Source organism: Hemiscyllium ocellatum, chromosome 4 (genome assembly GCF_020745735.1).
Source record: "Hemiscyllium ocellatum isolate sHemOce1 chromosome 4, sHemOce1.pat.X.cur, whole genome shotgun sequence".
NCBI lineage: Eukaryota > Metazoa > Chordata > Chondrichthyes > Orectolobiformes > Hemiscylliidae > Hemiscyllium > Hemiscyllium ocellatum.
The window spans coordinates 38,992,202-39,005,623 of NC_083404.1; the positions used below are offsets into that span (position 1 = coordinate 38,992,202).

The 13,422-nt window shown below is 41.1% G+C and overlaps 1 protein-coding gene across 1 annotated transcript in view; it reads right to left on the reverse strand.

The window, feature by feature from the left end:
• The window catches only part of pkhd1l1.1 (PKHD1 like 1, tandem duplicate 1), a 246,772-nt gene that overhangs the window by 142,986 nt on the left and 90,364 nt on the right, over positions 1-13,422 (reverse strand). Inside the window, 3 exon segments of the mRNA XM_060823999.1 lie at positions 7,746-7,972; positions 8,860-9,030; positions 10,488-10,676. Of these exon segments, the coding sequence (XP_060679982.1) occupies positions 7,746-7,972; positions 8,860-9,030; positions 10,488-10,676 (587 nt within the window).

The window sequence follows — 13,422 nt, forward strand, 5'->3', positions numbered from 1 at the left end:
CCTCTCTCATGCCCTCATAATTAACTTTATTTAACTAACACCATTACATCCAATTTTGCCTTCTCTCTTTCAAACTGCAGACTTAACTCTACCATATTTTGATCGCTGCTTCCTGTGTTCCCTTACTTTAAGATTTTTTATAAAGTCTGGTTCATTACATAGCACTAGGTCTAGAATTGCCTGCTCCCTTGTGGGCTTCATGACAAGCTGTTTCAAATAGCCATCCTGTAAGCATTCCATGAATTCCTTTTCTTTGGATCCACTGGCAACATTATTTACCCAGTCCACCTACATATTGAAGTCTCCCATGATCACCGTGACCTTGTCTTTCTGACATGCCTTCTCTATTTCCTGGTACATGTTGCGCCCCTGGTCCTGACCACTGTTAGGAGGTCTGTACATAACTCCCATTATGGTTGTTTTGCCTTTGTGGTTCCTCAATTCCACCCACACAGACTCCACATCATCTGACGTTATGTCATTCAGTGCCATAGATTTAATTTTGTTCTTAACTAACAAGGCGACCCCGCCCCCTCTTCCCGCCTCCCTGTCTTTTCGAAAAGTTGAAAATCCTTGGATGTTTAACTGCCAGTCCTGACCCACCTGCAACCACGTCTCTGTGATATACCGTTCTTCCTTCAGTGTCACTAGGTCAAAATCTTGGAATTCGGGGGATCCAAGATGGTGGCAATCTAGAAGGATTGTGTTGCAGAGATCCACACTGCAGCACAGGTGGGACGAACATCTAACCCACCCAACTCAGACCATTGTGATATCCTGGGATTCTGGAAAGGTCATGCAGTCCCAAGAAATTGTGGAAAACAAATCTACCTGTGTTTTCACTGCTGAAGAAGGGAGGCCCATGGCCCAGCCTGCAGGATCCTTGGATTGGATTATCTACCAGGCCCTGGTGAAGAAGCTCATGAAATCTCACGAGATGTTGGGTAAGCAGATAGAGGAGAAGCTGGCCCTGATCTCTATCATGCCACAGAAGCATGAGCAGCAGCTGGGAGACCTAGAGAAGAAGCTGATACTAGTTCCTCCAAGGATAGGATCAAAGCCCTGGAGATATAGGTCTGTAATTTGCATGACCAAGTAGATGATCTTGAGAACAGGGGCAGGAGTAAAAGGATTTGGATCATTGGTCTGCCAGAGGGTGAGGAAGGTGAGCGGTTGGTGGAATTTATTGAGGACTAGTTGTTGAAATTCCTTAACTTTGAGGTTGGAATGAAAGGCTTGAAGATCGAGAGGGCACAGCGTAGAGGTCAGGTTTGGGCTAATGTCCTCGTCCTCTCTTGGTGTGATTTCATCAGTATAGAGATAAGGAGAGAATTGTGGAAGCTTCCAGAATCCAGGGAAGGTTCCGAAGGCCATAATTTATGGGGGCTATAAGATCATGTTCTTCCAGGACTTCTCAGTGGTGGTGATCCGAAAAATAAAATCCTATGACGGTGTCAAGAGAAGACTGAGGGAGCTTGGGATCCAGTACTCTCTGAGGTATCTGGAATGGATCCGTACATCTCTTTGACACGTTGGAGAAGGCAAGAGACTTTGTGGACAAATTAACTTAATCTGAACAATTTAGTATGTACAAATAGCAGTCTTATTTGGCTATGATTTTGTTTTCTTTCTTTAAAAAAAACAGAGGAAGTCTGGTTGGGGCTTTTTTTATTGGTAGTAATTTGGTTTATACTATGTTTGGTGGTGGTTGAAATATGTACATTCAATTTCTAAGTTAAGTTATACCAAAGGATGGATGGAGTATTTACCCCTTGTTTTTTAAAACAAAATTCCTTATTCACATTGCTATTCTATTCCATCATGTATTTTCTTTCTTTTCTGCTTGTGTTTGTGGTGCGGCTTGAGCTAGGAGGAAGGAAAATGGTTGGGATGGCTAGATGCTTACTTATGAGCAGTTTATACCCGGTTCAGGTATTTAAATGCCCTGGTTGCAATATTGGCAGCGGGATGGGAAGTTGGGTTTTGGGATGGGTAGTTGCCCTTTTTGGGCAGGGGATGAGTTCCCCTATTCAGCACTGTTGGCACTTTATATATTGGTTTGCTTTTTGGTTTTTGTTGTTTATAATCTTTGATAGCTTTGTAGGTTTGTTAACTGGAGTGATTTTAGTTCATGTAGTTTTTATGTTTGATGGATCTTGTGACACTAAGACTTATGGATCGAGTTTCTCCTCTCTGGACTTTAAACGTTACTGCTGAAGGTTAATGACTTCATTAAATGGTGTATCTGGAACATCAAGGGGAGTCACTCACCAATTAAGAGGAAGAAGGTACTTTTGAGTCTTAGAAAAGAGAAGGTGGATATTGCTTTGTTACAGGAGACACACTTGGATGAAAGAGTGCATTTGAAACTACAGCAGAATGGCTTTGATTGGGTTTACTTTTAATCTTTTAATACCAGAAGTAGGGGAGTGGCTATATTGGTTTGGAGGAATTTCTCATTTAAGTTACTAGAGTGTGTTAAAGACACACACTGGAGGTTTGTAATCCTCAAAGCCCTGAAAAACAGGGAAGAATGTGGTGTTTTAAATGTTTATTGCTCTCTGGCCCATCCCCTCAAATTTCTGGTAGATGCATTCTCTAAATTCTTAACTGTCTCATAGATCCCACAGTAGATAAGTTGCACGAAGGCCCTCTGTACAAACTAAATAATTAGTGGATCTGTGTGTGGAGTTAGGGTTGGTGGACGTCTGGAGGCGTCTCTACCATACAGGCAGGGATTTTACATTTTTATCCAATCCACACAGATGTCACACCAGGATTGATTTTTTTCTGACCCCCGTGGCAACCCTGGACTTGGTGGCATCTTGTACAATTAGGAATGTTACCATCTCTGATCACACTTCAGGGTACCTGTTGGTTAAGATTAAGGACATTATAGTGAGTCCGAGGCACTGGCGAATGGATCCTTTTGTCCTTAAGGATAATAAGTTTGTGGAGTACTTCTCTAAGGAATTAAGGGTGTTCCTAAACATTAATTTAGGCTTGGTTAGTAGCCCATCTGTCCTTTGGGTAACTGCCAAAGCCTATGCCAGGGGTTAGTTATTTCCTATTCTGCCAGTAGGAAGTGGCAGAAGGTTGAGGAACAATGTCTCCTTGAAGCACAGTTGAAGGCAGCCAAGAAGGCCTACTTTGACAGGCCTTCGATGGCCAAGCTACAGAGGATTATGGTGCTGTGGTCTGCATTGAATTTCATACTCACGCAGACAGCAAAGAAGGAGCTTACTTTCACAAAGCAAAGGTTATATGAGCATGGTGACAGGCCAGGCAAATACTTAGCATATCTCACCAAGAAAAGGAGCATCCTCAAACCATTACAGTGATGAGGGCAGTGTCTGGGAACCTAACATGTGACTCCAAAAAGATTAATGTGGCATTCCAGAGATTTTACTCTAAGTTATACCAATCTGAGTTTTGTGAGGAGGGACGGGCCAAAATGGAATAATGTTTTAAGGAGCTAGAGCTCCTGGGCGTGACCCCTGAACAAGAGTCTTTTCTCAATGCCCACTTATCAGAGCAAGAGGCACAGGAGGCTGTGAAGCAGCTTCAGAGTGGAAAGGTGCCCGGCCCTGATGGACTTCCCAGTGAATTCTATAAGGAACTAATAAACATATTGTCAGGCCCGATGCTCAACATATTTAATGACTCATACAGCCATGATTGTCTCCTGCCATCTCTGAGAGAGGCCAATATTTTGCTTATTCTTTAAAAAGGAAGGTCCTGGAGGACCTTCATACAGGCTCATTTCACTCTTAAATATTGACTTTAAAATCCTCTCTAAAGCTCTTGTGTTAAGGCTGGAAATTATGTTACCTTCTAATGTTAAAGAGGACCAGACGGGCTTCATTAAGGGCCGCAGATCCTCCAATAATGTTAGGAGGCTGTTTAATGTAATTCAAGGGTGTCAACAACAGTCAATACAGGGATTGATGACTTCTCTAGATGCAGAGAAGGCATTTGACCAAGTTGAGTTGCTGTACCTTTGGAGCGATTTGGCTTCGGTGAAGCCTTTATAAGATGGGTAAAGATTCTCTACAGTGACCCTCTCACTGCAGTCATCACCAATGGGGTGTGATCAAGCAATTTTAGCATTTTTAGGGTTAGCCAACAGGGCTCTCCCTTTTTGCCATTGCTTTTTACCTTGGTGATTGAACCGTTGCTGGAGGCCATTCGTAGGGATCCTAATATATCAGCTCCAGGAGTGGGGTCAAAATTACATAAGATTGCGTTGTATGCGGACAATGTCCTTATTTTTTTGCCAAATCCAGCAGTTTCAGTGCCTCGCCTGATATAATGCATCTATGCATTTGGCGCCTCTTCAGAGTCCAAGATTAATCTTGCAAAATCAGAGGCTATGCTTATGGGTGGTTTTATGAAGGTGCTAGGTCTTGAGGGCAAATCCCGATTCCCATTTAAGTGGTCACAGAGGGGTTTTGTGTATCTGGGCATATTCATTATTCCATTTCTGGATTGGCTGTTCAAAGCCAATTTTGTTCAATTATTTGACAACATCAAACAGGACATCAAAGGTGGGAGGCACTTCTGGTCTCATGGTTAGCTTATTAAGATGAATATTCTCCCCTGTTTGTTGTGCCCTATATGGATATTCCCCCAATTCTTGATAAGCAAACATGAAGGAGGCTGAACAGCTGGTTCAGCTCTTTTAGTTGGCATCGTAAGCAGCCCCTTATTAAATTAGCTAAACTACAGTTGCCTCACAGACTGGGGGAGTGGATCTCCCGGACATTAAAAGCTACCAACTAAGCTTGCTTTTATCCTACATGAGCGATTGGCCTTGTGGGGACCCTCTTTCAATATGGTTAGATATCGAAACCTCTCAGGCAAGGTGCCCCCTTCCTCGCTTGCTGTTTTTGGACAAAATGAGGACAGTTTGGGAATACTGCCATAACCCAATAGTCATCAATACTGTTAAATCATGGAGGGCAATTAGGCAGAGGGAAGGCAATATTGGAAAAACATCTTCCCTTACACCTATAGTGGGTATACTGGGTTTTCAACCAGGGATGATGGATTCAGAATTCAAACAATGGGTAGCTATGGGTGTGTCTTGCATGGGCGATTTATTTGAGGGACATGCAATGATGTCCTTTGATCAGTTAGTGCAGAAATATGAGCTATCTAACAGGGACCTCTTTTGTTTTTTTCAAGTTAGGGATTTTATTCATAAAAAGACTACAGTTTTGACTGATCCCTACAAATCCAACATAGAGAGGAGGGGGCTCGGTGCTAAGAGTACACTTTCTGTCAGCACTTTATATCATCAATTGTGGGGCAGCCCTTCAGATGAGTTTGATTGACTCTACAGGGTGTGGGAGAGAGCTAGGCATTGAGGCCTCCTCAGGGGCATGGGAAGATATTTGGGAAAACACAAGAAAGATATCAAATTGCAATAGGACCCATGCTTTACAGTTGAAGATTTTCCATGGGGTCCACTTGGCTCTGGATTGTTTGTCAAAATTTAAACCAGTGGTATCCTCAACATGTCCCAAGTGCAAGGTTAATACAGGCATTCTTACCCATTGTCTCTGGTACTGTGGTAGGTATCAAACGTACTGGAGTGATGTGGCGGGTGCAATGAGAGGATTTTGGATGTAAAGGTGGAGGAGGACCCATTCTCTCTTGGAGTCATAGAGTCATAGAGATGTACAGCACGGAAACAGACCCTTCAGTCCAACTTGTCCATGCCAACCAGATATCCCAACTGAATCTAGTTCCATCTGCCAGCATCTGGCCCATATCCCTCTAAATGCTTCCTATTCATATACTCATCCAGATGCCTTTTAAATCTTGCAATCATTCTAGCCTCCACCACTTCCTCTAGCAGCTCATTCCATACACGTACTGCCCTCTGCATGAAAACGTTGCCCCTTAGATCTCTTTTATATCTTTCCTCTCTCACTCTAAACCTATGCCCTCTAGTTCTGGACTCCCCCAACCCAGGGAAAAGACTTTGTCTTTTTATCCTATCCATGCCCCTTATAGCTCAAATCCTCCAACCCTGGTAACATTGTTGTAAATCTTTTCTGAACCCTTTACTCCTCCTCTCCTACCCCTCAATCTCAGCTTCAGCATATGTAACAATCTTCCCCTGGCTACAATAATTTCTTAAGAAGGGTCACTGGACCCGAAATGTTAACTCTGCTTTCTCTTCACAGATGATGCCAGGCTGCTGAATTATTCTAACAATTTCTGTTTTTGTAACCAAACGTGAAGGGCCTGGTTAGCTAAAGTAGGATCATCAGCACTAGGAAATAACACCAATGAATGGGCTATCTGGTCTTTTCTACTTCCATCAATAATCTATTCTCTCTATTTGTTTTTCTGTGCGTGAGGAGAAACTTATAACTGGATTAGAGTTTTATTTAAGTGCTATTTATATCTGTTTGCCAAAAGCTGTATTTTGATTACCTACAAAAAATGATATTTATTGGTTAGTATAGAAGCCTAGTCCATACATTAAATTTTGTAATGCAAGTTAGGAAAGTAGAGCGCTGCATGTTTGTTAAAAGAATTTTAACATTTGGTATTATTCCATGAACAGTGGGGATCAATTTGATGTGCACTTTCCCAGCAGATTGGAACACCTGTCAGCCTGATTGGTTTAGCGTAGCCAATCCACCTTACCCGCACACCTTTGGATCATGGGAGGAAATTGGACTACCTAGAGGGAACTTTTGTAGATATGGGGAGATTATGCAAACTCCACATAGACAGTTGCCTGAAGGTGGAATAGAATCTGGGTACCTGGTGAGGCAGCAGAGTTAGCCACTGATGATAGTCCATAGTACTCTCACCCTTGCTTCCAACTCTTGCCAACTCCATGGGACACCCATCTTGCAAATGGCAAAAGAAAAGGACTTCCTTTCTTATCATGGAGGTTAGGCTTCAAACTTCAAGACACAGAAACTGCCAGCCTCTGCCAGCCAACACAATGTGAAACCTCGCTATCAAGCTCCTCAATTGGCCAAGAGGCTTGTGGGTCTTTTACCAAGCTGATTAGAGCTTGATTCAACAAGCTTTTTCTATTGTGGGGACAGCACATTAGTTGCCTCTGAAAATGTCTGCTCCCACACTTAGACAATGAATCAGAGAATCACAACCTCAGTGTCATGGAATTCTTTACCCCAGAAAGCAGAGAATATGTTGACTATATTCAAGTCCATCAGAATGGGGGCAATGAATTACAGAAAGCAAACGGAGTTGAGCCTCCAGTCAGATCAACCATAATCCTACCAAATGGTGGAGCATGTTTGAGGGGCTGAATGGTCAACTTGTACCAATTCCTGCATTCTTGAAAAGCTGGGTACTGAGGGAGTACCGCACTTTTGCTTGAGATGTTAAACCAAGGTTTTCTCTGGCAATTCCGGTGGGTGTAAAATAAACTCTTGCCAATTTTATGAAGAAGAGCAGAAGAACTCTACCTAGTACTCTGGGTTAAGATTTATTCCTCACCAACTAAAGTAAATTATTAGAGAATTATCCCATCGCTATGTACAAATTAGCTGCTGTGTTTGCCACATTGTAACATTGAACTACACTTCAAAGAGCTATTTATTGCTGTACAGCATTGGCATGTTCTGTTGTAAAGTGTTATAGATATGCAAGTTTTATGAAAAATAAAAGACGAATTTATAGATAATTGCATTTTAAACAATTAGAATGCAAATTCAAATTTGCCTTATTAAGTTTTGAACATGTTAGTTTACCTCATTTGCACAGCCGATTTTACTGAATCCAGTACCGGTAATGGTTAGTTTGTCCTTCACTGTTCCTTTTGAGGGTGTGATGCTGTTGATTGTGGGGGAGTAGCAGGTAGACAGGTAGAATGTGAAGCTTTTGTCATCAGTCCTGTTCAATGCCTGGTTACATGTGGGGATCGGTGCTGTACAGTCACTATTACGTTTTTGTCGTGAAGGCAGTTTCTCAGAAGGCCCTACACACAAACAACCAGCTGTTAACCAAGAGAATATGTGCAGGCACAGCGGCCAGTGGGGGAAACAGAAAACAACACATTAAGAAACTCAAATACATTCAGCTTTCTCGGCAGGAGAAGCTCACAATTTATAGAATTGTTGCCAGATATTCCAAGTCTGACTAGATAGATGTGCCACTGACTGCTTTTTGAGAAAACAGTTTTACTCAAACCTTATGCAACAAATGGTAGATCCAAACGTGACTGATGAGTGAGTCACCAGTGTTGTGCATGTGATCTCAAAGCTCACATGCACACGTGAACTTTAGCCGGAATGTTTGGTAAAATGGAGATAGAAAGAGTAGAGAGATTGTGCTTAATTACATGAAGTAATTCAAAACAAATTAAATAATACTGAAATAAAACCCTAGTCTCACTAATAGCCACCATGGAAATATCAGAATGTTATAAAAGCCAGCCTGATTAATTTTGTTCTTTAATTATATGATAGCTTTACACCCTCAGTTACTGAAGCTTGGGAGAACGTTGTTTAATAAAGATTCACACACATATCACATACATTATTCTTTGTTGTTTGTAAGATGTTTTCTACTGAAATCAATCTTGGTGGCTAGTACGTAGTTAACAATTTCTATTGGACAATATTGATCTAAACACTGATTTGTCACGGCAATTAACAGATCCTCAGGATTAAACATAAACACCATAAAACCCTGAGTGATGGAGGTTAACCTATCCCAGGAACAAACATCACCTCACCCAGAGTGATGGGGAAGGGGATTAACGTTTTTAGGCTTTGTTTGTGTTGCTGTAGAATTAGCATACTAAGGAAATTTCCTCCAGCAACACATAAACCCTCCAAAATAGTAAGAGGATGTGCATTTCACCTGGTACATATTCTGCTTCAATCCCTGCCAAATAAATATGTACGCCTTTGACGCTTTCCTCAGCTGGTTTCACATTCACCATCCCTTGGAGGACAACACTTTGCTTCTGGTCCACATAACCACTGCTGTAGTAATAAGTCCCGGGGGAGGTAAAATGATGAGAGAATGAACCTACACAGAAAGACCATCATCCGTTAGGGGTGTGAAATCACCAAATCCACTTTATATTACATCCTGACTGTAATCAGAAAGCATGAATACAAAGTTTGCATTTTCACTCCATTGTGGCAGAGATACAGAATCTGACATGCAGCTATCTGAACAATGAAGATGCCCAAAACCTGGAGATTTTTATAGGGGCAAGACATGAAATTTAATTGTACTAACTGAGTGAAGTAACTTATTTGATTCGATGTTGAATTAGTACAGACTGGTCACACACAGTCTCTTTCTGTACTCCAAGTGGTTTGTGACCTTTGACCCCACCCAACATAATTCTTGATAAAGCTGATACCCAGAACGTCGACAGCTCTGCTGTTCGAATGCTGCCTGATTTGCTGTGTTGTTTTGTCTCTGACCCTACAGCATCTGCAGTCCTCACTTTTTCCTACCCAACATGGCCCAGCCTGATCTGGCCGACCCAACCTGGCCCTAACTACCCAACCCAAAAACTGACAAAGATCGGAAAGCTGACATTGGCTCAGTCCTGGGATTGTCAGTATTGAGATACAGTGTCTGTATAATGATTCCGTTACTGGACTCATAATCCAGAGGAATGACCCAGTACTCCTGAGACATGAGTTCAAACTTCACCATGCCAGTTGGGAAATTTAGATTTGACAAATTACCTATATTTGAAATAAAAAGCTAGTCTCAGTGATGGTGACTACACAACTACCAGATTTTTATAAATACTCATTTTCTTCACAAATATTCTCCAGGGGAAAAAAAAGCAGCTTCTCTTACTTGTTAACCTTACCATTTGCTTGTGACGCACAGCTACGTGGTTGACTCTTAACTGGCCTCTGAAATGGTCAAATAAACCATTAAGTTGTTGTGAAGATGGTTCCCTATCACCTAATAAAGTATTCGGGATGGGCAACAAATGCTGGCCTTGCCCAACCCTATGAATGCATAATTAAAAACGAACATTTCTTACAACCTCAGGAAGTTCTAACCTGCTCTGCACCAAATGAGAGACTTTTGAACTTTAGCTTTTGCTGTGATGTAGGAAATGTGCAGATGGACATAAAATGTTGCATATCCTATGTTGAAAATTAAGAAAGTTCTTGTTGATGGCCTGGGGCTGATATTTGTCTCAATCAACATCGTAAATAATGATCTGCTCATTATTATGTATCTGGTTGTGAGAGATTGCTGTATGCAAACTGGCCAAGCAGTTTTGCACAGTACAGCATGTCAAAAGTACTTCATTGAATGTAAAGCACTTCGGGCTCTCCTGAAGTTGTAAAAAGTGCCCAAGAATTTCAAGTTGTTTTCTTTCACATGAAAGTCTGATTGAAAAATCATGCAACGAGGATGAATTACTGCTCAAGCTTCTCTTGTGCATCAATGGAATATTACACAGGTGAGGATCTTCCTGTTTAATGCAACAGTTGTGAATTTACCTTTTGTAGTGCTCATATTGTCACTAATAAACCCACTGCCTTTGTAGTTTACATCACTGGGCTTGGAGACACTGAAGACTCTGTATCTCAAATGTTGAAGTAAAGGTGGGGACTGCCACTGCCATTGTACTGTATCCCCAACAATGATGTCCAGACTTGAAGGATTCCACTCATACCCCACTCCAAGTGCTGTTAGGATAAAGTAGTAACAAATGTGGATAGAAAGTATATTCAAAAATAAAATATAAAATGTGTTGCAAAGAGATTTGTTAACAAAACATGACAAGTGTTTAAGTTTCAGTCATTGATACACTCAAATTTCAAAAATGACTACTACTTAGAAGAAAATATTTCATCTCAGTTTGAGAGTTTGATACGTTATACTGAACATGCATCTTTATTAGATTTTTCAGCATTTTTTGATATTGCCTGTTTCAGTTATTACCAGGCTTTAAGGTTTGGGAAGTCAAAGAGGCTTTATAATGAAAGCCAGGATTTTCAGGGGAGGTATCAGGAAACACTTCTTCACACAAATGGGAAAATCAGGAACTCCCTCCCTCAGAGCTGTTAAAGTTGGGGTCAAGAGATGGATAGATTTTTGTTAGGAAAGCATTTTAATGGCTATGAAACCAAGATCAGTGGATGGAGTTATGCTAAAGATCAGTCTCCATCCAATTAATTAATTTAGCTCAAGGGTCTGAATTAATTCCTCCCAGTTTCAACAGACAGAGATAGGAAACAACACTGCGCAGTTTGAACAAAGATCTTCAAAAAGATATCACATACTTTGACTGCTGCCATTATTGGTAACGACAAATTTTCTTCCAGTTTGATCAGAAACACACTTGAGAACGTTTGGTGAAGCAAAAGTTGTGTGACATGGAACAGAACCTGTAAATATTGCACAACACAGAATTCCAGTCAGAATAAATGTCAGTGATTGTTATAAAATATCTGTTGTAATTCAACTCAGATTACTATCTTTCTTCAAGTTATGAATGTATAATAAAAAACAGATAGCAAAGGTTTCCATATATATATAAAATGAAAAAGAGTGGCTAAGGTAAACATTGGTCCTTTAGAGAATGAGAAGGGGGATTTAATAATGGGAAATGAGGAAGTGGTCGAGGCGTTGAACAGGTATTTTGTGTCTGTCTTCACAGTGGAACACACAACATGCCAATAATTGATGTCAAAGAGGCTATGGCACATGAGGACCTAGAAAAGATCATTATCACTAAAGAGGTAGTGTTGGACAAGCTAATGGGGCTAGGTAGTCAAGTCTCCTGGCCCTGATAGAATGCATCCCACGCCAGCAGAAGGGATGGCAGGGGAAATACCAAATGTGCTCGTGGTAATTAACCAAAATTTTCAGGAATCTGGGTATGTTTTGGAAGGCTAGAAAACAGCAAACATGATGCCACTGTTTAAAAAAGGAGGTAGACATAATGCAAGTAACTATAGGCCCATTAGATTAACTTCTGCAATGCGGAAATTGCTTGAATCTATAATGAAGAAAGAAATAGTGAGGCATCTGGATAGAAATTGTCCCATCCGGCAGATGCAACATGGATTCTTCAAAGGCAGATTATGTTTAACTAAGTTACTGGAATTCTTTGAGGACATTACAGTGTGGTGGACAACAGGGCACCAGTGGATGTGGTATATTTGGATTTCCAGAAGACAAGGCGCCACACATAAGATCAAGGTGCACAGTGGTATGGGTAATGTATTAGCATGGATAGAGGATTGGTTAACTGGAGTAAGCAAAGAGTGGGGGAAATGGATGTTTTTCTAGTTGATGATCAGTGGCTAGTGGTGTGCCTCATGGATCAGTATTGGGACTGCAATTGTTTACAAATTACATAGATGATTTCAAGCTGGGGACCAAGTACAGTGTGCCAAGGTTCACAGATGGCACTAATGTGACTGGTTGAGCAAAGTGTGCAGAGGACACTGAAAGTCGGTAGAGGGATATAGGTAGGTTAAGTGAGTGAGTGAGGTTCTGGCAGATGGAGTTCAATATTAATAAATGCGATGTCATCCATTTTGGTAGAAAAAACAACAAAAGGGACTCTTATTTAAAGAGTGAAAAATTGCAGTATGCTGCTCTGCAGAGGGACCTGATTGTCCATGTACACGAATCACAAAACGTTGGTCTGCAGGGGCAGCAGATAATTAAGAAGGCAAATGGAATACTGTACTTCATTGTTAGATGGAGTTTAAGAAGAGGGAGGTTATGCTGCAGCTGTATAGAGAGATGGCGAGGCCATACCTACAGCACAACGTACAGTTTTGGTCTTCATATTTGAGAAAGCATGTACTGGCATTAGAGGGTATAGAGGAGGTTGACCAGATTGATTCCGGAGTTGAGAAATTGAGTAGACTGTGACTATACCCATTGGAATTTAGAAGAATGAGGGAGGAATTGTGTAAAAATGTATAAAATTACTTAGGTAAGATAAGATAGAAGCAGTGAGTTTGTTTCCACTGGCGGGTGAAACAAGACCTTGGAGCCGTGGCCTCAAAATAAGGGGGAGGCAGATTCAGGACTGAGTTGAGGAGGAACTTCTTCACCCAAAGGATTGTGAACTTATGGAATTCCTTGCCCAGTGAAGCAGGTGAGGCTACCTTCTTAAGTGTTCTTAAGACAAAGATAGAGAGACTTGTCAACTGTAAAGGAATTACCAATTTTGGTGAGTGGGCAGGTAAATGGAGCTAAGTCCATAAAAACAAACAGCCATGACCTTATTGAATGGTGTAGTAGGTTCAATGAGCCAGAACGCTTACTCCTGTTCCTGTTTCTTATATTCTTATACTAAGCTATTCCAGTTATATATTTGCAGAGCAATAATTTGCACAGAAAGGAAATGGCAAAATTGACAAACTAAAGAAACATCATGAGATTATTTTTAATTCATTCACGGGCATTGTG